This window comes from Chamaea fasciata, unplaced genomic scaffold (assembly GCF_029207755.1).
Source record: "Chamaea fasciata isolate MVZ Bird 193981 ecotype frontalis unplaced genomic scaffold, bChaFas1.0.hap1 SCAF_17, whole genome shotgun sequence".
NCBI lineage: Eukaryota > Metazoa > Chordata > Aves > Passeriformes > Sylviidae > Chamaea > Chamaea fasciata.
The window spans coordinates 12,235,675-12,263,548 of NW_027094102.1; the positions used below are offsets into that span (position 1 = coordinate 12,235,675).

Sequence of the window (27,874 nt, forward strand, 5' to 3'; positions counted from 1 at the left end):
GTGCTTTCCCCGTGCACTGACCCCTTTTCCGTCCCTCCTTTCCGTGCTCAGGTGTCTTTCACTCTTTGCTGCCGCCAAGTCTCCCTGAGATGGACAAGCTGCTGGACATGAGCGAGTTTGGGGAGGCAGCTCCATACCTGCGGAAGAGCTACACGGAGCAGCTGAAGCTTCAGACAGTCCCGTTCGATGGTGAGAGCCCCGGGCTGCCCAGCACAGCCCCGAGTGTGTCCCCGAGCCTGCCCCTCTGCCACGGCTCCCTCAGGAGTCCTCCCTGCCCCTCAAGGCACCACAGGCACTGCACAATTCCCCCAGTACCCTGGAGGGCAAGAAGATCTCACTAGTGAGAAAAGCAGGGTTTTGACTTCCCCCTGGTTTGCTGAGGTGTGGATGGAGGTGATCCTTCATCTCCCCCGACTCTGAAAGGCAGTAGGGCTGAGGGACTGGTGTCAAAGCCTTCTGCAGCTGTTTCATTTGGAGGTGTCCTCTTTGTCCCAGCCACCCTGCTTTTCCATGGCTTGCCATGCTCAGGATCCAGGGCCCAACTTGCTCCTTGCAGTTTGGCAGAAGAGTTTTATTTCCTCACACTGTCCTCTTCTCATGAATGGTCTGAGTGCAGGCACACATAGGCAGCAGATTTCTGTCAGGCTAGAAGTTGACTTCACTAAAGTAAAAAGCTGCCAAACATGAAGGCGGCAAAGAAACCCCAGGTCTTATGACCAAGAACATAGGAAGGAATAATCACTGTCCTTCCACATTATCAAACTGCATTTATGTGGCTTTTGGTTGACTATTTCACAGGGTGTCCTACATTTCAACCTGTATTATGTCTCCTTTCCCCTTTCCTTTCCTTTCCTTTCCTTTCCTTTCCTTTCCTTTCCTTTCCTTTCCTTTCCTTTCCTTTCCTTTCCTTTCCTTTCCTTTCCTTTCCTTTCCTTTCCTTTCCTTTCCTTTCCTTTCCTTTCCTTTCCTTTCCTTTCCTTTCCTTTCCTTTCCTTTCCTTTCCTTTCCTTTCCTTTCCTTTCCTTTCCTTTCCTTTCCTTTCCTTTCCTTTCCTTCTTCCATTTCTCCTCCAGGAAAGAAGCGAGCTTGGATCCCAGATGAGAAAGAAGCCTACATCGAAGCGGAAATAAAAGAAAGCTCTGGTGGCAAAGTCACTGTGGAAACCAGAGATAAGGAAGTAAGCAAATACCTTTCCTTTTCCAAGGGAGAGCAAGTGTGTGTGTGAGGGGGGATACGTGTGACAGGATCACGTCTGAAGCCATGAGCTCTTGCTGATAACCCTGTCCCGCTGATAGTCGTGCCCCGGGGGCACACACACGGCAGTGTCAGCACACGTAGCCCAGTTCCTTGCCAAGAGGGGCACCAGTTCAGCATCTCCCACCGAGGGGTTGCTGTCACAGCCGGGGTGTCCTGCGGGACACGGCGGGGCTGGCCCAGCAGCGCTCCTGCATGGGGAAGCAGCCCCAGCACAGCCCTTTGTGATGCTGAACCGGTGCCCGGCTCATCCCGGAGCCAGAAACGACAGGTAAGGGGCCAATTGGCCAATTCCTGCTCCTTTCAGCCCAGATTTGCGGTGGGGTGAGCTCTTGGGAGGACAGGCTATGGCTGGTGGTGAGGCTCCAGCTTTCCGCGGCAAGGCAAGCAAGGACCAGCTGGTATTTGTCAAGATAATATCCAGTGCAATTAGCTGCAAATGAGCTTAATTAATATTCCTTTCTTGGCTCTGGGAGTCTCATGACCCTGCAACTTCACTGCAGAGCAGAGACTCACACTGGTAGGAAACTGGGAAAAAGAACAAGGACCTCACCAGGCAGTAGATGATAGACTTTGTTATTTCTATTTCTTCTCTAGTCAGAATAGCACTAAGGGTTTGTGCCTGCTAAATGTGGGGGGGAAAAAAGTCAAAAGTCATCGTCTTTGAAAAGTGTTAAGGCTTTGAAAATATTTTTGTCTGAATTTTGGAAAGGAAGTAAAGAGATTTGCCCTCTCCAAAGTAAAATTTGTCATAGAGGAGTTATAAATTTTAAAAGTTGATTCTGATATTCAGAACACCTTCAGATTCTGAGAACAGAGCAGTTTCCAAACCTTCTTTTGCTGTTTTCTCTTGAAACTGCCTTTTTGATGATTTGTCATGGATTTACAAAATCAGAAACTGTATCAGCTTTCCCTGGGTAAGCATTCCAGCAGAAAGTTTCAAGGGACATAAAGCCCTCCCTTATCCTTCTGTGTACCCTCCTCCTTTTAACACCTGGTGCCTTTTAACACCACACACTTCATCTTCACCCATAAAAGAGGTAAACCTCTGAAAGATTTAATTTAATCTTTATTAACAAGACCATTTGCTAAATCCAGCTTCACCCGTCCAGGCCAGATACGTAACGTGATATTTTCCCCGTGCTTGGTCTCGTGGGATTAAATAAATCCAGTTTTAAGTGATGGGGAATAGGCTTCAGCTGTTTGCCCAAATAACCAGGGATCTCTTGGAGCAAAGGACAGCGTTGGCATGGGCTTTTAGGCTGGGAGGGAGAACACGGGATGGGGGTGTCAAGCACATTGTGGGGGAACAGTTTGGGCCCCTCTGCCAGGCTCAGCAAGACCCCTCTCCCTGAGGAGGGAACAAGCAGGGCTTGCTTGTCCCAGCTGGGCTTTGTGGCAGAGTGCTGCTGGGGCTGCCCTGGGCCTGTCACCCCAAAACCTGGGGCAGCCCTGCCAGGATGACAGCAGGCACCGTGGCCAAGGCTGTCCCCAGCATGGGACTGCCAGGGTGTCCTTCCACCTGGCAGGTTTTGGGGTGTTGGGTGAGGACTGGGCTCCCTCTGACGTGTCCCCCTCCTCCGACAGACACGGGTGGTGAAGGAGGACGAGGTGCAGCCCATGAACCCCCCCAAGTTCGACATGATTGAGGACATGGCCATGCTGACACACCTCAACGAGCCCTCCGTGCTCTACAACCTGAAGCGCCGCTACTCCCACTGGATGATCTACGTAAGCCCGGGGCACCGGCGGGGTGGGGAGGTGAGGGGCCACCGGGACACCCCCGTGCCTCATCTACCCCTTTCCCCCCTGCAGACCTACTCGGGGCTCTTCTGTGTCACCATCAACCCCTACAAGTGGCTGCCCGTGTACACGGCGCCCGTGGTGGCAGCCTACAAGGGCAAGCGGCGCTCGGAGGCACCGCCGCACATCTACTCCATCGCCGACAACGCCTACAACGACATGCTGCGCAGTAAGCCCTGCCCCGGGGGACCCCAAACTCAGGACTCCGGGCTCCTGGGGCAGGGCTGAGGTCGGGGCAGCGCTGCCCTAACGCCGGTTCCTTCTCTTCCAGACCGTGAGAACCAGTCCATGCTCATCACGTAAGTGCCCCTCCATCCCCTCGCCCCGCCCGGCCCCGCTGTGAGCAGAGACCCCCGTGCTGTGCTCCCTGGACGGGCACCCTGTGCCCAGAGGAGCCCCCCCTCCCCGGCAGTGTCCCCTCCCCGTCCCGGCCAGCTGTCGCCCTTCCCGCCCAGGCTGCCGCCGCCACCGTGCCAGGTGACAAAGCCCCGCGCGGGCCGGGCTCCCCCGCACCCCGACAGCTGCGGGAGCTGCCGTGCGGCGCCCCGACCACCGGCACCCTCCGGGCAGCGAGGGGAAAGCGGAGATGGAGGCCAAGGCCGCGGGGAGATGCTGGCCCGAGGGGCGGCGGCGGGGGAGGAGGGTGACGTGGGAGGGTGGAGGCCAGGTTGATTTCAAGTGACATATAGATAAGGGCTATATAAAGGACTCTAAAGGACCCTTCGCCGCTGCCAGGAGCCGCGGACATTTTTAGCCCGGGCCATGGCCTAATTAGGAAAGGCAGGGGCTGCGGAGCGATGCTTGGCGCGTGTCCGGTGGCGGCTCCGCTGCCCGCTCCCCCCGGCTCTTTGTCATCTGGGATTACAATGGGAGAGCGGCTCACTAACTATAGGGATGAGCTCAGCGGGGCCCGCCGGCCCCCCGCAGCCCACAGCGGGCACCATCCAGGCCGGCACGACGCCGCTGCCATCTCCGAGATGCCCCAAGAAAGCCGGGCGTGCTGAGCCGTGCCGGGCTGATCCCGGACAGCTGCAGCCCCGGGGCCCGGCCGTGTCCGCGGCGGGCAGCTGAGCCCCCGCGGCACTCCGGGAGCCGGGCACGGCCGGGGCTGGCAGCCGGGGGGGCACGGACAGCCTGGAGCTGGCTGTCGCTCCAAAGGCGAGCCCCAAAGCCGAGCACGTACCCCCCGCCGGCCGGGGCATTGAGAGCTCCAGCTCCCCATCCCTCTGAGGCTTTGCTTCTCCCTCCCGTCGCGGGGCGCAGGCCGGCAGGGTGTCTGGGATGAGTTGTGCCTGTTCTTTGCCTCATGCCCTTGATCTGTGTGTATTTCTGTTACTCTAAGCGGAGAATCTGGTGCTGGTAAGACTGTAAACACCAAGCGGGTCATTCAGTACTTTGCCATTGTCGCAGCCTTGGGCGACACACCGGGCAAGAAATTAGTAAGACCTTCTTTTGAAACAAGTTCTTGTTTTCTTCCTTTCTTTCTTAATTTTTTTTTTTTTTTTTTTTTTAAATTTTTTTCCCTCCTTCCCCTTTGTTCTTGCTTTTTCTTCCCCAACATTTTGCGTTTGGAAACGTGTTTTGGTCTGACCCACCCAGGGCTTGGCTTTTCCCTGACTTTTGAACAAGCAAGGCTTGAAATTATTCTGCTCAAGGGGAAATGGATTTTTTTGTTTTTTTTTTTTTTTAATATGGCTGCACCCGTGCAGCCTGGAAGAGGTGCTTTAGTTGTTCTCTTCTCTTCCTCCTTCAATACCCCGGTGATCTTCCTAAGGAGCATTAAAGGGATGAAGCAAACCTTCCATTTCCTACCTTGCCTCTTTTAAGCCTTGCTTTTCAGCATTTTCTCCTTTTTTTCCCTCCTTTTTGTTAATTTTGACCCTTTTCAACCTTGTGCTTTTCTTGCTCTTGTTTTGAATCTTGCTTTTCTTTGGTGCTGGTTATTTTTGAGCTGCCCTTGCAATTGCTTATTTCTTCTGGATACTTTGAGGCTCCAGCCTGCTTTCCCCTTGTGCAAGCAAACTGGCTGCTTTAGGTATCACACAAGCAATTCTTCAGCATTATTTTCTTTCCTCTTCTTTGAGTTTGAATTTAACTGTTCTTGCTTTTTGATGCATTTCTTTATTTTCTTGAGCTAATCTATTTAACAACTTTTTGGCCTCTCCTGTAAAGTTTAATCCTCTGAGGTTTTTTTTTTTTCCTTGGACTTTTTTTGGCACTAAATGGTCATGCCCTGCTTTTCTGACCATGCTTCTTGTGGTTCTTGCCTGGCTTTTCTGGATTTCTAAAGACAATTTTCTCTCCTTTCTCTAGGCAGCTCTTGCCACTAAAACTGGGGTAAGTGTTGTGGGTTCTTTAATGCTGAGGACAGAGTTCTGCTGCACCACAGAACTATGATGGGGTGACGTGTGGGGCCTCTGCCTTAGGTCTGGGAGCAGCACCTGGTAGTACTTAGTTCTCCACTTGGCTTTGTATCTCCCTCCTTCCCGTAGCTGGAAGTTTTGCTGTTTCATCTCCTGGTGTCTTTCTGCCTCCAACCTCTCCTTGAAGGGATACTTACTCTTCAAACATTCATTTCTATCCAGTGTTTGCCTGGGAGTGGTGTGGGCTCCTCCAAAGGTGAGGGGAAGCCTTCACACCCTGAAGATCCTCCTCAGCCTCAAAGCCCAGCTGGGGCTGGTGGTGCTGAGGGGCAGGAGAAGACCCTCTGCCACAGGGGTGCAGCCCTGTGCTCTGGCTGCAGACCCGTGCCCTGCTGGTGCCCAGACTTGCAGAGCCCTGGACTGGCGCTGCCCACGGCTGCAGGCAGCTGATGCCCTTGCCTGGGGGACATTCCTGAGGGGTTTGCTCCAAGGAAACCCAGCAAAGGTTCAGCCCTTGGGGCTCCCAACACCCCAGGGGCTCAGTCCCACATCCTTGGCCCTTGATTTCTCTGAGCCTTTAGCTGGTGCACGCCCTTGGCTGGGGGGTCATCACACAAGTGAGCACTTGGGCAAAGAGAGTGAGGCAGCTCAGGGCTGAGCCTGTGGGTCTTGGGGCTGCCCTCACGGAATCTCCCAGGCCTGGCTGAATTTAGAGATAAGAGATCAAGGGATGCTCAGGTGATAGTGTGTTGGGAACTGTGTGATTCACAGCTGCTCCCTGCCTCTTTTGCCCTCACATGCCTGGAGCTGCAGAGGTGGGGAGCAGTTGTGGTTCCAGCTTTGGAAAGAGAGGTTGGCTCTGGCTGGGCAGCCCAGAGCTGGTGCTCCCCACCTGAGGAAAGCCCTGCGGACTGTAATGTGTCAAAGCATGGGCAAAGCTCTCATGAGAAATCCTGCAGGTGCCTGTGCCATCAAACTCTCTATCAGGTGTCAAATCCCACCGTCCTTCATGTGCCTTAGCATCAGTCTCTTGCTCCTCTCCTCAAATCCTTGTCCTGCTTTACCTGCATTGGGCAGATGCTGTCTCTTTATTTTTGAACAGAGGAACACACTTGGGAAAAACAAGGTTAGGAGAGGATTTATCTCAGGGCTTGCTCAGGAGAGCCCCAGTGTTCCCAGCAGATCATGCCCACTGGGACTTGTGGTGTATTCCCATCACACTGGGACCCTGCAAAGCATGCTGTTGGTGTAGGGACCTCTTGTTTCACAATATGCTGCTGATGGGAGCTCTCCTAGACTTTGGTTTGGTGGAAGAGGAAATGCCTGATGTCAGGGAGCCTGACATGATTCAGACTGTTGGGACAATACAAGCTTGCTCTTGGTTGCTCCTAAGAAAGGGGGTAAGGACAGCTGTGTGCAGAGGGGACAGCAGCCTGGGACTCCAGTTGAGGCGAGGAGAAGGCCACAGAGGGCACTGCTGCAAACCCCAGCTGTGCTGGTCCCTAAACTGAGCTGCATGGCCTGGGCACACAAGGAGATGCCTGGGGAGCAGCAGGTCCCACAGACAGCTGAGGAGTGCAGCAAGGAGCCGCTGGCACTGCCCCGTGTCTGTGGTGACAGATCCCCTCTGGCTGTGTGGGAACTGACACATCCTTTGGTTTTGCTCTCCAGGGCACCCTCGAGGATCAAATCATCGAGGCCAACCCAGCCATGGAAGCTTTTGGCAATGCCAAAACCATAAGGAACGACAACTCCTCGCGTTTTGTGAGTGCCTCAGCGGGGCAGGGAGCTGTGGCTGCTTGTGTGGGCTGCCTGCGCCGTGGGTGGCACTGGGGGGTTGTGCACTGGCAGCCACAGGCACGAAGCAGGCAGCTGGGTCTCCTTCCTGGTGGGACTGGACTGCCAGAGCCAAGTTCTGGTTCCGTCAGTGCAGCAAATGGTGGCCAGCACAAATGGCCCTGGTGTCACTGTGGCTGGAGAGACATCCCTGGCAGGAGCAAAGCTGAGAGGGACAGTGACCACAGCCGGGAGTGCTCTGGGACAGACAAGTGTGAACCTTCCAGGAAGCAGCACCGTTTTTGCTGAGCCCAGCCTGGCTCTGCTGTGGCTCCTGTGCCTGGAGGGGAGGGGGGCACTGCTGGGGGAGACCCTGAGCCCAGCACAGAGCAGGGGCTGCAGGCAGGCTCAGTGTCACAGGGCCCTGCAGAAATGGTCAGTGGTAAGAATAGACCTGAGGACAGGGCTTTATCTGCTGTCAGTGAAATTTCTGCCTGCCTGGTATTTAAACCCTTGGGCAATGCTCGTTGAGCTTCTTCACATTACAAACCAAAGAACTTCACCCCTTTACAGAGCCCAGTAATTTGCCTGGCATCAGCAGAAGCTCGAAAGCAGGAAATGAATTCAGTTTCCCGGAGCTGTTCAGAACTGTACATCTGTAGCCAAGGCCAGCACTTACATCCTGTGTGTGTTTTCAGGGCAAGTTCATCCGGATCCACTTTGGCCCCTCGGGGAAACTGGCCTCTGCAGACATTGACATCTGTGAGTGGCTGCACTGGGGAGGGAATTCCTCCCACCATTTGTGCTCAGCTCTGGGAAGGAACAGGCCCTGCTCTGATCCCTCTGCCCTATTTCATTCTAGATCTTCTGGAAAAATCCAGAGTGATTTTCCAGCAACCCAAAGAGCGAAGCTACCACATCTTCTACCAGATCCTCTCTGGGAAGAAACCAGAGCTGCAAGGTGAGGCAGCCAAAGGTGCAGCACAGCCCTTAGAGCAGGATGGCCTGGAAACAGCTTTGCTAGCTGTGCAGAATCATAGGATTGGTGGATAATTCAGGGTGGAAGGGATTTCAAGAGGTCATCTAGCCCAGCCTCCATTATCCTCACAGGCTGAGGTGCCAGACTAAAGCACTTTCTTCCACTTTGTAGGAGCAGAGGCCACCCAGGGTCCATCTGCAAGGTGTGCTTTGCAAAGCTGCCTTGCACAGAGTCCTCGTGGGGTGGTGGGTACAGCACTGGCCTCAGTGTGGTCAAAAATCCCAAAAAATTTACTCATTTTGGGATAGAGGGAAGTGTTTTGCAGCCTGCTCAACAACTGAGAAGACCTGTTTCAGGTGAGCTTGGAAACAGCTGCACAGCTCCCTCTAGGCACTGGTGTAGATGTGATTCCCAGGACAGCCCCACCTGATTTGAGTTTTTGGGGCAGCTCTGTGCTCTGAGCAGCCTCCCGGTGCCCCATCACACTGGGGAAACCTTTCCCCACGCGGAAGGATGGCTGGCACAGCCCCCTGGGGTGGTCAGCTCTTGGCTGAGGGCTCCTGAGCATGGTGCTGAGCAGTGCCTTATTAGGCAGGTCTGAGAGAGCAGTAATCTTATCTGGAGTCACAAGGGCATGGTGGCCACTTCTAAATCAGTCTGCAGCCAGGCCACATCCCAAGATAGCAAGCAGGAGGCAAGCACAGAAGAGGTGGACCCATGTGTGGACCTGCCTGTGCTGGAAGAGCCAGCTCCTCTCCCAGCTGGTGCCCTCTGGTTGAGGCTGGTGAATCCTTCCTGCTCCATCTGTGTGCAGGGCCGTCCCTCTGCCCGGGGATGTCCCTGCCAGGCTGGCCTCAACCTCTGCCTGTCATCCCCCTACAGATATGCTGCTGCTGTCCCTCAACCCCTACGACTACCACTTCTGCTCCCAGGGGGTGACCACGGTGGACAACCTGGATGATGGCCAGGAGCTCATGGCCACTGATGTACGTGCACAGCCCTGGGCCTGGGGAGGGCACAGCCTCCCTCTGGGCAACTCTGGGGATGTGTCCTGCTTTTCTGTGTGTCCCTCTTTAAGTTAGCTGGGAATTCCCTCTGGTTTGTTGGTGGTTGTTGTGAGCCTAACAAGAGAGGCAGAGTGACCCTGATCTCCAACAAGAGCCCAATCCAGGCAGGGTAGGGAGAGTAATTCCCTGAGTCAGGAAAAGGCTGTGGCACATGAGCACTTCCCGTAGTGCCCGTGAGAATGAAGATCACAGAGTCATTAGATTTGGAAAAGACCCCCAAGATCATTGAGCCCAACCTGTGATCTATCCCCACCGTGACACCCAGCCCAGAGCACTGAGTGCCACCTCCAGTCCTTCTTTGGACACCTCCAGGAATGGGGCTTCCACCACTGCCCTGGGCAGCCCCTGACAATTCCTGACAACTTTTTCTGTGAAGAAATTCCTCCTGATGTGCAACCTGAGCCTCTCCTAGCACAGCTTGAGGTTGTTCCCTCCCATCCTGGCCCTTGCTCCCTGGGAGCAGAGTCCAATCCCCCCTGACTCCCCACTCCTATCAGGGAGCTGTAGAGATCAGCTTGAGCCCTCAGCTTGGAAAACTCCTCTTTGTGGATGCTAGGCCAGTCCTTTTGCTTTCCTATAGGTCTTGTGGGAGCTGGAGGCACATTCAAAGCCCGTGGACAGGATTCCTTGGTTAGGTGCCCACCAGAGAGGACACCCTGCCCACCCCAGGACAGGGAGAGTACCTTAGGAGACAGTGGGAGAAGGAACCAACCCTCACCAGCAGTGGTGAATTTGTTCTATCTCTACTGCTTTGTGTCTCCTCAGCACGCCATGGACATCCTGGGCTTCAGCAACGATGAGAAATACGGCTCCTATAAAATAGTGGGGGCCATCATGCACTTTGGGAACATGAAGTTCAAGCAGAAGCAGCGAGAGGAGCAGGCAGAGGCTGATGGCACTGAAAGTGAGTGGGGCTCTGTGCTCCAGACCTGCCCAGGCTGGGATAACTCCCCACTCCTGGCCTTGGAGGTCAGTGACCCTGACCCCAAACACCCCACACTGTCTTAGGCTCTGCTGGGTGTGCACCAAGGGCTTGTCCTTGAGCAGGAATATTTGGGACAGTCTCTCTGCAAGGTGGTCTCATCTGCATCAGACTTGTCTCAGCTGCACCACAGGGTGTCACACCCCAGTCTCCTCCTGCTCCTCCTCTCTTGCACTTCACTGGGCAGCATTCCAGGCAGGGCATCCAGAGAGCTGGACCTGCTCAGCTCACAGCCTCCTGAAGAGCAGTTAGAGTAGGACACAATTGCTGTCTGACACTTTTCCTGGTTTGTTGCACAGCAAAATCCAATGCAATTCACAGATCTAGGAACAGTCAGGCTGCAGAGCAAACCTGTAGGGAGAGGGTGACGTTCCAGCATGTGGAAGGGCGAGATGGGGGAGCCCTGGCACATACTTGGAAGGTTTCAGCAGGGATCCAGCAGAAATGACTGCCTGGATCAGTCTTTGTCATGTTAACATTCATGAAGGAAAAGTTCTCTTTGCCTCAGGAGTGGCAGCATAGGCTTTAGCTGCTACCTGGTAGTTAAGGCTTTGATATGGCAGTGATTTCCCTACAGAGGGGATTTTCTAGCTACAATGTGCTATTAGGAGTTTAGAAAAGACAATCACCTCTCTTCTGGTCAATTCAAATTCACTGTGTGGAAATTCACACCTCCACTGGAAAACGCATAGAGAATCCCAGATCAAGAAGACTAAAACCTGCTAAGCATTTGATAAGGTGCAGCAGGCATCCAAACAGTAACTTCTCAGGCAGGACATTCAAACTGTAAAGCATCATAGACTATCCAAGATGGAAAATCACATTAGACACTGGAGGAGACTCTGGAGCAGGTGGAAAACCTAATGTGGTTAGTACTGATCATCGTAAGAGCAGGTCATTTTTTATTTTGGTTCCTTTTTCCCTTCCCAGACCCTCCCTGTGGGCTCCTCACACCTTTGTGCTGCTTTCCAGGTGCTGACAAAGCTGCCTATCTCATGGGAATCAGCTCAGCTGACCTCATCAAGGGGCTGCTCCATCCTCGTGTGAAAGTGGGCAATGAGTACGTGACCAAAGGTCAGAACATGGAGCAGGTGAGTGACAGGACAGCAGGACATGTGTCCCCTGCTCACGCTGGGTTGCCACTGGTGTTTCACACTGTCTTGGGTGTAGCAAAAAAGCAGCAGGAGAAGGTGTAACCACAGTTCTTGGCTTTTAGGAGCATGGAAAATGGGTGGCAGAGCTGGCTGATAGCTCTGCACATCAGCCAAGGCTGGAGGTTCAATGCAGTGTCTTTGAAATGTGGGTTGGATCCCAGCCAGAGGAGGTCCAGGTTCTATGGATCTGCTTCAGACACAGTCACACTCCTGTGGAGAGTTCAGCCCTGAAAATTAGAAAACCCTAGATATCTAAACAACTTGATCTCCAAGTTGATCTCGTAGAAGACTCAAATGCACCAAACGGGTGTCTTGTCAGATTCCAGCCACACCCCAGCTGGGAACCCAGACGTGGCCTGAATAGCGCAAGCCAGGCCTCGAGCACAGTTCAAGAGGACCTCAGGAGCTGGTGTCTTATCCAAAGTGGGCTGTAGCTCCTGCCAGGCACAAGGCTTCTGAAAATGTCACTTTAAACTGAATTTATATCCTAAGACCTTGCAGGCAAGATAGTCCAGGTAGGCAGGAACACACCTGTGAGGAATGTAAAACTGATTTCGGAGCTTGTACTGTAACCACGAACACCTTGGATCCGTCTGTCCATCCTTTGTGTGCCAGGAGGAGCTGTCTGTCAGCCTGTGGCTCCTGCAGGAGCAGGGAGGAGCTCACTGTGTGCTCTGGGTTTGCCTTGGCAGGTGCTCTATGCCGTGGGGGCCCTGGCTAAGGCCACCTACGATCGCATGTTCAAGTGGCTGGTGGCCCGGATCAACAGGACCCTGGACACCAAGCTGGCCAGGCAGTTCTTCATCGGGGTGCTGGACATTGCAGGCTTCGAGATCTTTGATGTGAGTCCTGCAGGCCCCTGCAGGGGTTCAGGGGAGTGTTGTAGGGGCAGATCAGTCCCCTGGTGTTTGAGAGCTCTGTCTCCTCTAAGAAACTGCTGGCCTTGATGAGAAAAGGAGCTCTTGTCTGGACTGAGGTGTCTGGAGCAAACAGGCAGCTCTCAAGGAATGATTTAACACTGCTGTGGGCACATCTCTAGTGATTGCTGGCTACCTGCTCTGGTAGCAACACAGCTGAGCCCGGCAGGCATCACCCTTCACACCCAGGGAAGGAGCACAGGAGTCAATCCCTTCCCTTCTGGAGCTCCTCCGTCTGACTCAGCTCTGTTTTGTTCCTGCAGTTCAACAGCTTCGAGCAGCTGTGCATCAACTTCACCAACGAGAAACTGCAACAGTTCTTCAACCACCACATGTTTGTCCTGGAGCAGGAGGAATACAAGAAGGAAGGCATCGAATGGGTCTTCATTGACTTTGGCCTGGACCTGCAGGCCTGCATTGACCTGATTGAGAAGGTAGAGTGTGAGGCAGGGCATGGAAATGGTGCTGCTGAGGGTGGTTTTTTGCAAAGGCTGCAACAGGGACGCTCTCTGCTACCAAAATTAAATTATTCCCTCCCCAGTCCGTGGCAAGTGCCCAACTTTTTTTGCCCCCACGCTTACGGCTCAGAGCCTCCGGCCCCTTGAGACCTTTTTGACACAAAATTTAACTTTATAAAAACATGGAAATTTTGTTTCTACCCACTGGGGAGCCATAAAACCTGGTGCAGCCTTTTCCTCCAGAGAGCAATCATCTCTTCCCCTTTCTTCCTACCCACTTGCAGCCCATCAATGCCTCTAACTTCAGCATTCACTCATCCAGAGCAGCTTGTAGAAAATATTTCCACCATTGCATAAAGGAAACTGGTTTGTTTTTTTTTTTTTTTGGAAAGAAGCAATCCTGGAGAGGATCCCTCCTTCTCAACAATCTGTTGGACCAGGGCAAACTCTCGTGTCTTGCAGGCTTGGCCAGTCCCACATGGGGCTGGGAGGTTAGAGACAGCCTGGAATATGCCAGTGGCAGCTTGGCCCTCTGGCCAATGCCTTTCACCTGGATTAGGATGGGATCTCCCAGGTCAAGCCCGTGCTCGGTGGCACAGAGAATCGCGTTTTGGGATGCGATGTGGCATCACTGAGCTCAGTCCTCCTTATTCTCCCCCTCTCCCTGCAGCCCATGGGAATCCTGTCCATCCTGGAAGAGGAGTGCATGTTCCCCAAAGCCTCTGACATGACCTTCAAATCCAAGCTCTATGACAACCACATCGGGAAGTCTCCCAACTTCCAGAAGCCGCGGCCGGACAAGAAGCGGAAGTACGAGGCGCACTTTGAGGTGGTGCACTACGCCGGGGTGGTACGTCCCTGCCTGCTCCTCCCAGTCCCCACCCCTTCCCCTGGCAGGGACAGCGCTGTCCTGACCTTTCCTCTCCGGGCACAGGTGCCCTACAACATCGTGGGGTGGCTAGACAAGAACAAGGACCCCCTGAACGAGACAGTGGTGTCCGTCTTCCAGAAATCCCAGAACAAGCTCCTGGCCTCTCTCTATGAGAACTATGTGGGCTCTGCTTCAGGTGAGGAATGCCCTCACCCCGTTTTTTACCTTGGTCTCTCCCCTCCTCTCCTCCATGCCCAGCTGTTGGTGCAGCATCCCTGTTCCTGGCAGCCCAGGCAAAGGGAAAAGCCACATTGATCCCTAAAATCTTCCCTGGCCTCAGTAGGTGGGTGCTGGTTTAAGGGCTTGTGAGGGGCTGTGGGGTTGTTGTGGTGGCCCTGTGACTTTGGGAGTGTGAAAGGGGTGTCTTGCTACCAGGAGATGAGGATCAACACCCAGAGCTGGGTGCTGTGGGAGATGTTTTTGGTGGTCGGTGCCGTTGTCCTGCAGCAGGACACAACCATTTCTGCTTTAGAGACAGCAAGGGCTGTGGGAATTTTGGGGGTGTTTTGGGGTGCCCCTGACTCCTTCAAGGCAGGCAGATGTTTTGCTGATGTAAGTAACCAATATTTCAACCCAACAGAGGAACCTCACAAGCCAGGGAGCAAGGAGAAACGTAAAAAGGCAGCTTCTTTCCAAACAGTGTCGCAGCTGCACAAGGTGAGAGCCAGCCCCTCATCCAGGGCCATGAGGGAAACATGCTCCGAGGGTCCCACTGGCAGTCCCACTTCCCTGCCAAGACTCCTGGCTTCTTGCACCCCCTGGGGCCTGAAGGACCATGAGATCACCTGAAGGACCATGAGATCTCCTGAAGGACCACCACTAGGCACAAGCCCCCAGCTCCCTCTCATCCCTGGGCAAGGGGCCTGTGCCTGGCAGAGCCCCAGCTCTGTCCCTGTGCCCCCAGGGCAGGACACGAGGCTCCAGGCTGGGAGAGCTCCCCTGGGGCTGGGCTGGTGCTGCTCCTGCCCTCGCAACGCTCGCGGCAGCCCCTGCGCCTTTGAGAGAGCGGCAGTTAAGACTTGTAGTGATGTTTAGATAATTAATTACATGAACATCACTTTAAGTCTGTGCTACTTCTCTCCTCACTCCTGTCAGCGGGAAGGACCACCTTTGGGCAGAAGAAAATCGAGGAGGATCTTGCAGGTCTCTGGGCAGGCAGCTCCCTGGCTGGGGGGTGACCTGTCCCATTTTACAGCTCAGGATGTCACACAGCTCCATCCCATGCTCACCACAGGAGTTACTTGTCCAGCCCAGAGCTCACCTAACTGGAGAGCAGCACAGAGGGTGCCATGGCAGCCTTGTGGTGACAGGGCAAAGGTCACAGCCCTGAGGCTGCCACAGCTCCAGAGTGTTTGGACAACGCTCCCAGGCATGGGGTGTTACTGCTGGGGTGTCTGTGCAGGGCCAGGAGCTGGGCTGGATGATCCCTGTGGGTTCCTTCCAACTTAGAAGGAGTTCACCTTGAAGAAGCTCTGTGACAGAGCCCCTGTTCAGGGAAAAATGTGACTTTCTTCCTTCTGGACAAGTCACAGGCCCTGGGGAAAGGTGTCTGTGGTGAGGAGTTGCCCCATGGTGCTGTGGAGCTCTGGGAAGGTGTTCCTTTCCCTGAGCTGGTCCTGGACAGGCAGGGGAAGGCAGCTGGAAAGATCAAGGGTAGAGATGCCTTGGATAGAAAAGGAGGTGCAGTCTGGCTCAGCAGGGCCTCCTGTCATGACTAAAGGGGGTGAAGCACTGTGGAGGTGAGGGGAAATCCTGCATATCTTAACATTCTCTATGTGGGCTGGAACTGCAGAGTGCTGAGCACAGAGCTCTGTACCAGGAATATGCTCAGTCCCTTGCCCCTGGCTCTGCCCTGCAGCAAAAATTTACCTACAAATGCTTGGGAAGCATCTGGCACAGGAAATTTTTGTAGCACAGCAAAACCTGCCCAGTGCCATTTGGCCTGTCTGCGAGCCCAGTGCCCTCTGCCACCCTGGCAGGAGGCACTGATCCTGCCCCAGGGGTGGATGTCCACTGCCAGGACAGCAGGGGGAAATTCCCCCTTCCTCATGCCGTAAGGGGCTCTCAGGGTCTGCTCCCTCCCCGCCTGTGGGGGAAAGGGGCTGGAGAGAAAGAGAAGCATTGCAGGGAAGCAGAGCTGTCCCCCTCAGCCCCTGTGTCTGCCCTGCAGGAGAATCTCAACAAGCTGATGACCAACCTGCGCTCCACCCAGCCCCACTTTGTCCGCTGCATCATCCCCAACGAGACAAAGACCCCAGGTACGGGACAGCTGGGGCAGCAGCCTGGCAGTGCCCCTGGGCACAGCCACATGTGGGAGCTGGCAGGGATTCCTGCACCCACCCTCTCCCCAACCCTTTCCATGCTGCCACTGAGCCCTGACCCCATCTCAGTGTTCACACTCCTGTGACCCAGATCAATCTCCTCTGCTGGGGAGAATGAGCTTTGCCAGGCTCCCATTTTGGCCGTGCAGCCTGGCACTTGTGTAACAGCAGGCATGGATGAGTCTTCCAGGCCGAGTTCCACCATCCAAGGCCCAGGCTGCAGCACTGGTGCTCAGCACAGACCCGCAGGACAGGCTAACACCCGTGTCCAACCCACGGGATGTTCCCAGGGTTCAGACCCAGGCTGGAGCTCCATTTCCTCTGTCTTGGGCCGAGCATCTGCCCCATGTGTGTCCTCCCCCACAGGAGCCATGGATTCCTTCCTGGTGCTGCACCAGCTGCGGTGTAACGGTGTCCTGGAAGGGATCCGCATCTGTCGCAAGGGATTCCCCAACAGGATCCTCTACGCGGAATTCAAGCAGCGGTAACCCCCTCTTCTTCCTCACCCAGCACGTGTTTCAAGGGCAGACAGACTTGTCCTGGCTCTGACCTGCTCCCCAGCTTGTGCAGGGCTGGTCTGAACCCTCACACACCCCCAGTGCCTGTCCAGTTTGGGATAGCTCTGCTACTGGCTCTGGGCTGCAGACATGGAGAGTTTGGGATGAGATCTGGATGTCTGAGATGCTGAATGCAGGGCTGGTGCAGGGGGAGCTGAGGATCAGCTCAGGCCTCTCTGATCCTGGCTCAGATTTCTCTCTGCCCTTGGGGTGGATCTTAGGTTCTCACCTTAGGGACCCATCCATGCTGCTTAGCCCAGGCCTAGTGAGGCCAGTGGCCTCCTTGCACAGTCTCCCTGATGTTCAGGGACTGAAATCTGCCAGGGCTCCCTGGTGCCTGCAGTCCTGTGCCCTGGAGCAACTGGTTCACATGCAGCTCCAGCCTTCGGTGCGGCCCCATGGCTCCAGTGGGAACTGGCATTCCTGGGGCTCTGGGATGATGGTGGTGCCGCAGTCTCCTCTTGCATGGCTCCTTCTGCTTTGCCCCGCAGCTACCGTATCCTCAATCCAGCAGCCATTCCAGAGGACAAGTTTGTGGACAGCAGGAAGGCCACAGAGAAGCTGCTGAGCTCCCTGGAACTGGACCGTGCACAGTACAAGTTTGGTCACACCAAGGTGAGAGTGGGCAGCTGGTCCTTGGGAGGGAGAAATTTCCCCTCCTGTTATTCTCCGTGCCTGTCTCTGCCTGGCGACAGCCCTGCACTCTGCAGGGTGTGTGTGGCCCTTGAAGGGATGCAGGAGGGCAGAGGAAGGTGCAGGCTGGGAAGAGAAAAAACAGCTCTGAGCAGGTCACTGCTGCCTGACCTCATCCCGCCCACCACACCATCCTGTCCCTGCTGGGGAGCATGCTGTGCTCAGGGCAGGTCTGGTTCCCTGTGCTCTGTGTGGGTGCACCTCCATGTTTCCCTGGCAGGCTGTGTTACCCCTGAGCCCTCTGTCCTTCTGCTGGTGACTCCGCTCTCTTGCCCACAGGTGTTTTTCAAGGCTGGTTTGCTGGGCTTGCTGGAGGAGATGCGAGATGAACGTCTGGCCAAGGTCCTGACAATGCTCCAGGCCAGGATCCGTGGGTACCTCATGCGTGTGGAGTATCAGAAGATCATCAGCAGGAGGTAGAGCTGTGGGGGCAAAAGGCAGAACCTTGTGTCTCCTTGTCTCTTCTGCTTGTGTCCATGGGTTTGACCTGTGGTGTTTGCCTGTGTCTGGCAGTGACTGGTCCTGAGGGATGGAGGCAAACTTGCAAGAGATCTGGCATGGCCCTGGTAGGGGAGATGTAGGTGTGGGGAGCCTCTGGTTTCCACTGGAAGATTCAGAGGGAGGCAGAGTGAGGAGAGCTGAAATCCAGGCCACCTCACCCATCCCAGCAGGGCCACTACAGTGTGCAGACCATGTCCCATTCAGTCACCATTCTGCCATTTGTCCATCTGGTGGAGAATACAGCCACATCCAGGCCTGCAGAAGCCAGGATGGGACATGGGGAATGTCCACCCCCGATGATACTGTGCTTGTATTCCCCCAGGGAAGCCCTCTATACCATCCAGTGGAACATCCGTGCCTTCAACGCTGTCAAGAATTGGTCCTGGATGAAGCTGTTCTTCAAGATCAAGCCTTTACTCAAGTCTGCTCAGACTGAGAAGGAAATGTCCAACCTGAAGGAGGAATTCCAGAAGCTGAAGGAGGCTCTGGACAAGTCTGAGGCTAAGAGGAAGGAGCTGGAAGAGAAGCAAGTCTCCATGATCCAGGAGAAGAACGACCTGGCTCTCCAGCTGCAGGCAGTGAGTGCCTCACCCTCTCTCTGGGGCTGTTAAGACAGTGCAGGGTCCGTGGGTAGAAGAAGGAGCAGAATGTCCCAGACCCCTCCTTCAGCCTCTTGCAGTTCTGAAGCTCTCTCGTTGCCACAATCTGTCTGAAGTACAACCTAAGACTGCAGACCTGAAGTACCATCACATCCTGGGGCTGTCACAGGGATCTGTGATCCCCTGGCTCTTGGAAGAGTGTTCTCCTCACAAGCGAGTGGGAGGGGAATGGCAACGTTTGCTTGCCAAATTTTGTGCTGTTTTTTGTGCCAGTGTGTCCTTCCTCTGGAAAGACTGAATTCTCTTTGGCCCTGGTTAGTGTGAGTGGTTGTCCTGCAAACCTTGATGATGGGCAGTTACTGGAGCTGTATTTTTGGTACACCTGAGTACCTCAGGCTTGCTCTGCCCCTTCCACAAGGAGAAGGCCAGGACAGCAGGGCTGAGAGCAGAGTCCTGGGGCAGAGGGTGAGCACTGGCTCTCCTGTGCCTTTCCCAGGAGCAAGACAACCTGGCAGACGCAGAGGAACGCTGTGATCTGCTCATCAAGTCCAAGATCCAGCTGGAGGCCAAGGTGAAGGAGCTGATGGAGCGTGTGGAGGACGAGGAGGAGATGAGCTCAGAGCTCACTGCCAAGAAACGCAAGCTGGAGGATGAGTGTGCAGAACTGAAGAAGGACATTGATGATCTGGAGATCACGCTGGCCAAGGTGGAGAAGGAGAAACACGCCACGGAGAACAAGGTAACCCCTGCAGGGTCCAGCCTCACTGCCCTGGGACCTGAGTGCTTGTGGGGACACCAGAGAAACATCTGGGATAAGGCTGCTGGTGTGGGGGAACTGGGGCAGGGCAGTGGTAAAAGGGGGGTATGAGAGAGAAAAACCCTCTGTGTCCCACCTCATTGCCCAGAGAGCTGTGGGACAATGGTTCTGTGCTGTGGCAGGTGATTTGAGGCATGGAAAACCAACCTGGTGGGGCCAGCCTGGCCAAGGGGAGAGGGGCTGGCTGCTGGTGGGGAGCCCAGCTGCTGTTGCCCATGGATGGACTCTTGCCTTTCAAGGGCTAGGCTGCTGGGGTTGCTTCCCTCTGAAAAGATGCTCTCTACTTTTGTCCTCACTGAACCAGGTTAAAAACCTGATTGAGGAGATGGCTGGTCTGGACGAGATCATTGCTAAGCTGACAAAGGAGAAGAAAGCCCTACAAGAGGCCCATCAGCAGGCCCTGGATGACCTGCAGGCTGAGGAAGACAAGGTCAACACACTGACCAAAGCCAAGGCCAAACTGGAGCAGCACGTGGATGATGTGAGTCATAGGCCAGTGAGAATAAAGCAAAAGAAGTTTGAGTCACATCGCCAGGAGAGCCGAAAGGCTGTCCCTGAGTGGGATCTGGAGTGTGGGATTGTTACCAGATCCCCCTATAATATGGCCAGTTGATTAATAATCCCATTGACAAACTACCCCTGAAACAAGAGGTGGTGTAGAGTACCTCATGGACAGCAGTCCTGGGCTGAGGGAATGGGACTGGAGACCAGCAGGGAAACACCTCTGGCTCCCAGGGGATTGGTGAAGTTCCCACAGCAATGGACATGGGTAAGGGTGAGGCTGCAGAAGGTCCTTTCCCTCCCTACCCCACCTCTCTTCATTCTCCAGCTGGAAAGTTCTCTTGAACAAGAAAAGAAGGTCCGCATGGACCTGGAGAGAGCAAAGAGGAAGCTTGAGGGAGACCTGAAGCTGTCACAGGAGTCTGTAATGGATCTGGAGAATGACAAACAGCAGCTGGATGAGAAGCTCAAGAAGTGAGTGTGTGGCACGTGCCTTGACTCTGGGCTTGCCCTGCACCTCTAAATCCAGCAGATGTGTGATCCCTGCAGGGGTGGCTGGGCTGTGGCTCTGGGCCCTGCTGTGTGACCAGTGCACAATGAGGGCTTGGTTTTCCTGGTTTTCCTTGGTTTTCACTTTGCAGAGGGGCTGAGGAGCTTGTGACAGGCTCATAGACCAGGGCACAATAGACCCTCCTTTGTACATGGGGCTGGAGGGGAGGGACCTGCCTGGCAGGATCTGACACACTGCTGGGGCCTCCGCTGCAAGAACAGACTTCAGTCATGTCCTGTTCTCATTGGGGAACTGGAGAGCACCTTGGGACCTCGGAGGGTAACTCTCAGAGCCAGTTGTTTGCCAATTTGGCTACTTCAGCCCTTCCTGTGAGCCTTCCATGAGCTGCTGCTTATCCCTGCAGTCCCTTTCCATTGTGGGTTTGTCCGTCCTCTGGCCTGGGTGTAAGCGTGCAGGGAAATTTAGGAGCCACAAGGACCTGTCAGGACAGTGTTTGTCTGACCAGAGACTCTATCTTCTGTCTGTACAGGAAAGACTTTGAGATGAGTCAGCTGAATTCAAGGATTGAAGATGGGCAGGTGATGGAAGCCCAGCTGCAGAAAAAGATCAAGGAGGTCCAGGTATGGTGGGAAGAACTGTTCTTACATCCTGGGAGTCCAAAATTTCCATTAGACGTGATGTGCTGGGGAATCTGCACATCAGATGTGCCAGTCCCTCTCTGAGCACAGGGGCATCTCCTTGGAAAAACTGGCATGGGTAGCAGGATCCAAGCCCTCTGCCAAAACATGGCAGGTTGAAAATTAAAGAATTGAGGTGAACACTGTCACCAGCCTGAGGAAGAGCTTCTAGGATGTAGTTCTCCGTCCAAAATAAAACCTTTAATCTAAAAAACAAACGGAAACCCCAAATCTAGGACACTGGGCTTCTTCCTATTGGAGACAGGTCCCCCCAATCATGAAAGTTCCCATTAAAAGAAACTAATGCCAGCTGGATCCTGATGGCAGGGAGAGAGGAGAGCAGGTGCTCCAAACGTGCTACCAAGGAGCACCTGCCTCCCAAAACAGCCCAAGACCGGTGGTGGCTCTTGCCTCTCATCATCATCAGAGATACTGCCCCACTGTGGAGAGCAGAGACGCTGGAGCTTCCCCCAGAGCCTGGCGCATCTGCCCTTTGCCGTGTGTCCAGGGACGCGTTGAGGAGCTGGAGGAGGAGCTGGAGGCCGAGCGAGCGGCCAGGGCCAAGGTGGAGAAGCAGCGGGTGGAGGTGTCGCGGGAGCTGGAGGAGCTGAGCGAGCGGCTGGAGGAGGCGGGCGGCACCACGGCCACGCAGCTGGAGCTCAGCAAGAAGAGGGAGGCGGAGTTCCTGAAGCTGCGGCGGGACCTGGAGGAGGCCAGGCTGCAGCACGAGGCCACGGCGGCCGCCCTGCGCAAGAAGCACGCGGACAGCGTGGCCGAGCTGGGCGAGCAGATCGACGGCCTGCAGCGCGTCAAGCAGAAGCTGGAGAAGGAGAAGAGCGAGATGAAGATGGAGATTGACGACCTGTCCTCCAACGTCGAGTACGTCACCAAGAACAAGGTAGGTCATGGTTCTCCACGGGGCTGGTTGGTTCTCTCCTGTGGACATCAGTGCAGCGGGGTGCAGCGTGACCAGCACAGCCACGTCCATGGGGTGGTGTCTCAAACAGCTCTTTGCCATGGCCAGGTCCATGTTTGACCCATAGCTTGTCCCTATGTCACTATAGGATGTTTTACTTCTCCTAGTCAAGTCCAGAGGCTCTGGGAAGACATTTCCTGGGAGGCTTGACTGCAGAGAGCCACTCTTAGCTTAGCAGCGAGCTCTGGCTGGCTCCTGCTCTCTGCCTTGTGTGCCCATAGGATCCACTGAGCAGGACAGGCTGTCCCAGGGTGGGAGACCCGTGCTCTGTGGCCAGAGCTGAGCTCAGCCAGGCTGTGCTTGGTGCCTGCAGGCCAATGCTGAGAAGCTGTGCCGCACCTACGAGGACCAGCTGAACGAGGCCAAGGCCAAAGTGGACGAGCTGCAGCGGCAGCTGACGGATGTGAATGCCCAGCGGGGCCGGCTGCAGACTGAGAACGGTGCGTGGGGCACAAGGCAGGGGCACCCTGCTGCCTCAGGAGGGCTCTGACTCTGGGCTGTCTGGCTGGGGGAGTGGGGTTCAACCACGCAGTCTGTCCTCCTCCTCCCATGGAGGGAAAGACTAGTTGTGCCTCAGGAGGGATTCCTTGCTGGCATCCCTTTGCCTTTAATTGGTTGCACATCTGCCCATGGCCCAGCTTGCCATGGTGGGGACACAGCTGGGACAGCTGGAGGCCACAGGCTCTGGGGGAGTGTGGGCTAGTGCACATTGCAGCCCTACAGCCCTGAAGCAGCAGTTTTGGCCGTGTTTGAACCCAGGGGAGCTTACTCGGCAGCTGGAGGAGAAGGAGTCCTTCATCAACCAGCTGAGCCGTGGCAAGGTCTCGTTCACACAGAGCATTGAGGAACTCAAGAGGCAGCTGGAGGAAGAGACCAAGGTGAGGTTTCAGGGCATGGCTGATCTCTGAGTGACACTGTGGCAGACCCTTGGACTGGGCAGGTGGGACATACCCTGCACACAGGGCAGCTCTTCACCTGGGAAGGACAGAAGTTCCCTGCTGCTGCTCCCAGTCCTGGTGCTACGGTCTGTGTCCTGGAGCCACCTGCTGCTGTCTCTTCCTCAGAGCAAGAATGCCCTGGCCCATGCCCTGCAAGCCTCCCGGCACGACTGTGACCTGCTGCGGGAGCAGTACGAGGAGGAGGTGGAGGCCAAGAGCGAGCTCCAGAGGAACTTGTCCAAAGCCAACGCCGAGGTGGCCCAGTGGAGAACCAAGTACGAGACTGATGCCATCCAGAGGACTGAGGAGCTGGAGGAAGCCAAGTAAGTCGGCACAAGTTGGTTCCTTGTAGGTGGCGGCTTTCTTTTTCAGCAATGGAGCTCTCCCAGACCTGGGGTGACACGGCACGGCCCTGCCTGGATTGGAGGCTGTGGGGCGGGATGGCAGTGGGGCAGGGAACGCTCACCCTGGTGCCATGGGCAGGAAGAAGTTGGCCACGCGGCTGCAGGAGGCAGAGGAGGCTGTGGAGGCCGCCCACGCCAAGTGCTCCTCGCTGGAGAAGACCAAGCACCGCCTGCAGACCGAGATTGAGGACCTCTCGGTGGACCTGGACCGCGCCAACTCGGCCTGCGCCGCCCTGGACAAGAAGCAGCGCAACTTTGACAGGATCCTGGCCGAGTGGAAGCAGAAATACGAGGAGACCCAGGTGGAGCTGGAGGTGTCACAGAAGGAGTCACGCAGCCTGAGCACGGAGCTCTTCAAGCTCAAGAACGCCTATGAGGAGTCCCTGGACAACCTGGAGACCCTCAAGAGGGAGAACAAGAACCTGCAGGGTAGGACTGGGCTCAAGCACTCCCCTGGGGCTCTGCCAGGCTCCTGTTCCATGTCCTCAGACACGTGGGATTTGGTCCCTTGTTGGCCAGGAGGGGACCTTGCTGCTCAGCCCACCCACTGGAGGGATGCAGCAGCCCTGCTGGGATGCCAGTGTGTGTCCTGCCCTCATGCTGGGGACACTCTGGGAGGACAGGCAGAGCCGCTTGGCTCCTGTCCCCAAATGGCTCCTGTCCCCAAATGGCACTGCCGAGTGCCATGGCTGTGGCATGACACTGCCTTGGGGGTGTTGCTGTTGGACAAACAGCTCTCCCCAGCTCCTTAATGCCTCTTCTGTGCTCTCTCCCAGACTGCAGAAATGTCCCCAAGCAGAGCCTTGGCTGCTCTCTTGAGGGCCTGGGGGACATCAGCTGAGCCTGGGCAGGGGGATGGGGATGTCACTTGCACAGGGCTGGCCCCACAAACTCCTTCCTGACCAAGCTCCTTCTGTCCCTGGCAGAGGAAATTGCTGATTTGACTGACCAGATCAGTCTGGGAGGCAAAACCATCCATGAGCTGGAGAAGGTGAAGAAAATGCTTGAGAGCGAGAAGAGCGATATCCAGGCAGCTCTGGAGGAGGCTGAGGTGAGTCTTTGCTTCCCATGTGTTCCTGCTGCCCCCAGGAGCCACTGGCACCCCCTGCAGCTCTGGTCTGATGTTGCTGGGGGGTGACAGTCCTGAGCCAGGCTGTGACCCCTGGGAATCCCATTGATGGGTGCTATAAACGATTCAAAACATGGGTGGGAATGAGTAAATCAAATTTAATTTGAACCCATTAAAATTACAAAGCCAAGGGGGGACAGAGCCAGCAGCCTCATAGAACCTCTGTCCACCACAAGCTCCACTCACAAGATGGTGTCTCTGCCTTTTATCCCCTGAGGGTGCATTAGCTCATGAATATTCATAATCAGTCCTTATATGGCCTCATGGCCCCGCCCACAGCCTACAGCTTTGCCCATATATGGATACTTGGCTCCTCCCAAGGCCTGTCAATCAGTCCTCCCGTGCCTTCTGATTGGTGGAGCCCTTCTCGTGTCCTGATTGGCAGTGCCATGTTCCCCTGCCCGGCCTCCTAGCCACAAGTGTCCCCAACTCCTGCGGCCTCTCACCAGGGACAAAAAATCCTCCCTCCCCTCCCACATTTTTACACCCACATAAGTCACAGCTGCCAGGCAGGAACCACAGGAGAGGAGGGGAGGATTGGAGGGAGAACAGAAAAGGGTTCAGGACTATACTGGAACAACAAAAAAAAACCCAAAAGGACGGTAAACCCCAACAGAACGCCCCACCATACTCAGCAGCCCTTTCTCATTTGCATGAGCCAGTCACCACCCCTGATTCATAACATGGGGGTCCTGTGACCCCTGCAGGCACTGGGTCGGCTCCACCTGCTCTGTCCCCCTAGCAAAGGGCTGGGTGACAAGGCCAGGGCGCGGTGGGTGGCCGGGGAGAGCCCCTTCCCAGGAGCCGCCTTCCCATGGCTGAGCTGTCTCTAGGGAGCCTTGGAACACGAGGAGAGCAAGACCCTGCGCATCCAGCTGGAGCTGAACCAGATCAAGGCTGACATGGACAGGAAGCTGGCAGAGAAGGACGAGGAGTTTGAGAACATGAGGTGTGTGGGGTGAGGGGACAAGGCTGGGCCGTGGCCTTGGAAGGGCTACCGCAGGCTGGTGTCCCCAGGGGACGGGGCTGATGTGTGGCCTCTCCTGCAGGCGCAACCACCAGCGCGCCATGGACTCCATGCAGGCCTCGATCGACGCAGAGGCCCGGGCCAAGAACGAGGCCGTGCGGCTGAGGAAGAAGATGGAGGGGGACCTGAACGAGATGGAGATCCAGCTGAACCACGCCAACCGCCAGGCCATCGAGTTCCAGACGCTGGGCCGCCAGCTCCAGGCCCAGATCAAGGTTGGGACAGATTCGGTGCTGTCCCTGCTACCAGCCTGGCTCCTGGCTGTCCCCGCTGACCCCACGCTGCCCCACAGGAGCTGCAGATCGAGCTGGATGACACCCAGCGCCACAACGACGACCTGAAGGAGCAGGCGGGTGCCCTGGAGCGCCACAACAACCTGCTGGTGGCCGAGGTGGAGGAGCTGCGGGCAGCGCTGGAGCAGGCAGAGAGGAGCAGGAAGCTGGCAGAGCAGGAGCTGCTGGAGGCCACCGAGAGGGTCACCCTGCTCCAGTCCCAGGTGAGGCACTGCCGAGGCCTGTGTCCGCACTGGTGGGACAGCCAGGAGCCTGTCCATTCAGCAGTGGTGAATGACCAGCCCTGGTCACACTGAACCTGCTCTGTGTGCAGAACACGGGTCTGATCAACCAAAAGAAGAAGCTGGAGGCAGACATCTCCCAGATGAGCAGCGAGGTGGACAATGCGGTGCAGGAGTGTCGCAACGCCGAGGAGAAGGCAAAGAAGGCCATCATGGATGTAAGAGAGTGGTGGGGACTGTGCTGTGGGGTTGGGGAGGGTCTCACGACATCTCCACTGAGCCCCTGGTCTGGCAGGGCTGCCTGGCCTTGAGCTGATGTTCCCCTGCTCGTGGCCTCACAGGCTGCCGTGATGGCAGAGGAGCTGAAGAAGGAGCAGGACACGTGCGCACACCTGGAACGCATGAAGAAGAACATGGAGCAGACCATCAAGGACCTGCAGACGCGCCTGGACGAGGCAGAGCAGATTGCTCTCAAGGGGGGCAGGAAGCAGATCCAGAAGCTGGAGGCCAGGGTGAGAAAGTAGGGGCAGATCCCTGGCTGTGTTCTTCAGGAGCCGATGCCGGGGTCTGCCCCAGTCCCTGTGGCACCAGACTCTGCCCCATCCCTCTGAGGACAGGTGGTGCCTCTGGGGGACCAGGGGACAGTCCCCAAGGGCCTGCCAGGCTGGGCACAGCTCAGGATGGTTTTAGCCTCTGCTGTGGCTTCTCTGAGCTGGGAAAGTGTCTTGGCTTTAGCTGGGCTGGCACTGGTGCTTGGGAGCCAAGTGCCGAGCCAGTCTGTGGCCCTGCAGGTGCGGGAGCTGGAGGGAGAGCTGGATGCGGAGCAGAAGAAGATGGCAGAGGCCCAGAAGGGCATTCGCAAGTACGAGCGCAGGATCAAGGAGCTGAGCTACCAGGTACAGCAGCTCTGGACACAGGTCCAGCTCCGATCCAGCAGCCCCTGGCACAATTCTCTTTGCTTGGCCTCGTGTTACCCAAGAATCCATCCACCAAGCTCAGCCCAGCCTGGGCTTATTCCGGGCTCTGTGTGGGGAATGACAACAACTGCACAAGCTTCTCCCTGTCACAGCATCCTCTCCCTGCTCTGGGTCCTTCTGCCCACACCTCCTGAGCTGGGTGATGGGACACAAGGAGGGGACCATGGGACAGGTGCTGTGACACAGGGCCGGGTTGGTGGGGCAGTTTAGTGTGTGTGAGCTGGCACCACTGGGACTCTGATAAAGGTGGAGGTGAGGGGCTGCTGGGTCTGGCTAAGGGAGCTGGGGCATTTGCAGGCTGAGGAAGATCGGAAGAACCTGGCTCGGATGCAGGACCTGATTGACAAGCTGCAGAGCAAGGTCAAGAGCTACAAGCGCCAGTTTGAGGAGGCCGTAAGTGCCCATCCCTGCTCTGGGACAGGGGACAGGGCTGTCCCTCCCTGGGACTGCCTGCCATGGCTGCCAGGGGCCACGAGAGCCCTATGGGGAGCTCGGAGCCTGCTATTCCCCGTGCCCCATGCACCCAGCCCTGCCCTCTCCCTGCCCAGGAGCAGCAGGCCAACTCCAACCTGGTGAAGTTCCGCAAGGTGCGGCACGAGCTGGACGACGCCGAGGAGCGTGCCGACATCGCCGAGACCCAGGTCAACAAACTGCGCGCCCGCACCAGGGACATCATCTCCAAGGTGGGACCCCGCTCCTGGGTGGGAGCTTGGGGAGGCGGGCGGGGGCTCCTGGCAGCCCTGGGGCCAGTGGAGTGACCACAGCGATCCTGCTGTGGCCTGCTGCCTCACCTGCCACCGATGATGCTGAAGTGTGGCAGAGTGCTCCCTGCCTCTGGATCCCCCCTTACTAAAGCCCTTTGGGGATTTCTTCCAGCATTAGGAGCCTGGCTGCCCTGCCCTATTCCAGCTGCTGGGATCCCTACAGCTGCTGCTGCTGCTGCTATCCCTACAGCTTCTGCTGTAGGTTGGAGGAAAGTGGCTGAAACAGTCACTGTCAGCTTTGCGCTGCATGAATAAATGTACACCTGGCAGGACTGGCTCTGTTG

General features: G+C 56.0%; 1 protein-coding gene across 2 annotated transcripts; it reads left to right on the forward strand.

The window, feature by feature from the left end:
- Positions 1 to 62: 62 nt before the first annotated feature.
- On the forward strand, positions 63 to 27,862 carry MYH7B (myosin heavy chain 7B). Of its 2 annotated transcripts, XM_066198965.1 has the most exons (42): positions 63 to 189; positions 1,074 to 1,177; positions 2,842 to 2,985; positions 3,070 to 3,226; positions 3,329 to 3,356; positions 4,400 to 4,496; positions 5,371 to 5,394; positions 7,092 to 7,184; positions 7,895 to 7,958; positions 8,059 to 8,157; positions 9,058 to 9,161; positions 10,008 to 10,146; positions 11,197 to 11,315; positions 12,071 to 12,220; positions 12,559 to 12,729; positions 13,424 to 13,603; positions 13,688 to 13,820; positions 14,265 to 14,341; positions 15,855 to 15,942; positions 16,372 to 16,489; positions 17,054 to 17,177; positions 17,535 to 17,671; positions 18,079 to 18,334; positions 18,852 to 19,094; positions 19,477 to 19,653; positions 20,002 to 20,147; positions 20,714 to 20,804; positions 21,370 to 21,759; positions 22,151 to 22,277; positions 22,597 to 22,715; positions 22,902 to 23,098; positions 23,259 to 23,608; positions 24,106 to 24,230; positions 25,142 to 25,257; positions 25,358 to 25,550; positions 25,628 to 25,831; positions 25,942 to 26,067; positions 26,191 to 26,361; positions 26,641 to 26,745; positions 27,124 to 27,219; positions 27,375 to 27,509; positions 27,703 to 27,862. In XM_066198965.1, exons 1-42 carry the CDS (start codon positions 90 to 92, stop codon positions 27,706 to 27,708), a joined length of 5,823 nt encoding a protein of 1,940 aa, XP_066055062.1. In that variant the 5' UTR covers positions 63 to 89; the 3' UTR covers positions 27,709 to 27,862. The 2 variants fall into 2 exon arrangements, with proteins under 2 accessions (XP_066055062.1, XP_066055063.1); XM_066198966.1 differs by lacking the exons at positions 63 to 189; positions 1,074 to 1,177; positions 2,842 to 2,985; positions 4,400 to 4,496; positions 5,371 to 5,394 and having other exon boundaries at positions 3,180 to 3,226.
- Positions 27,863 to 27,874: the final 12 nt, after the last annotated feature.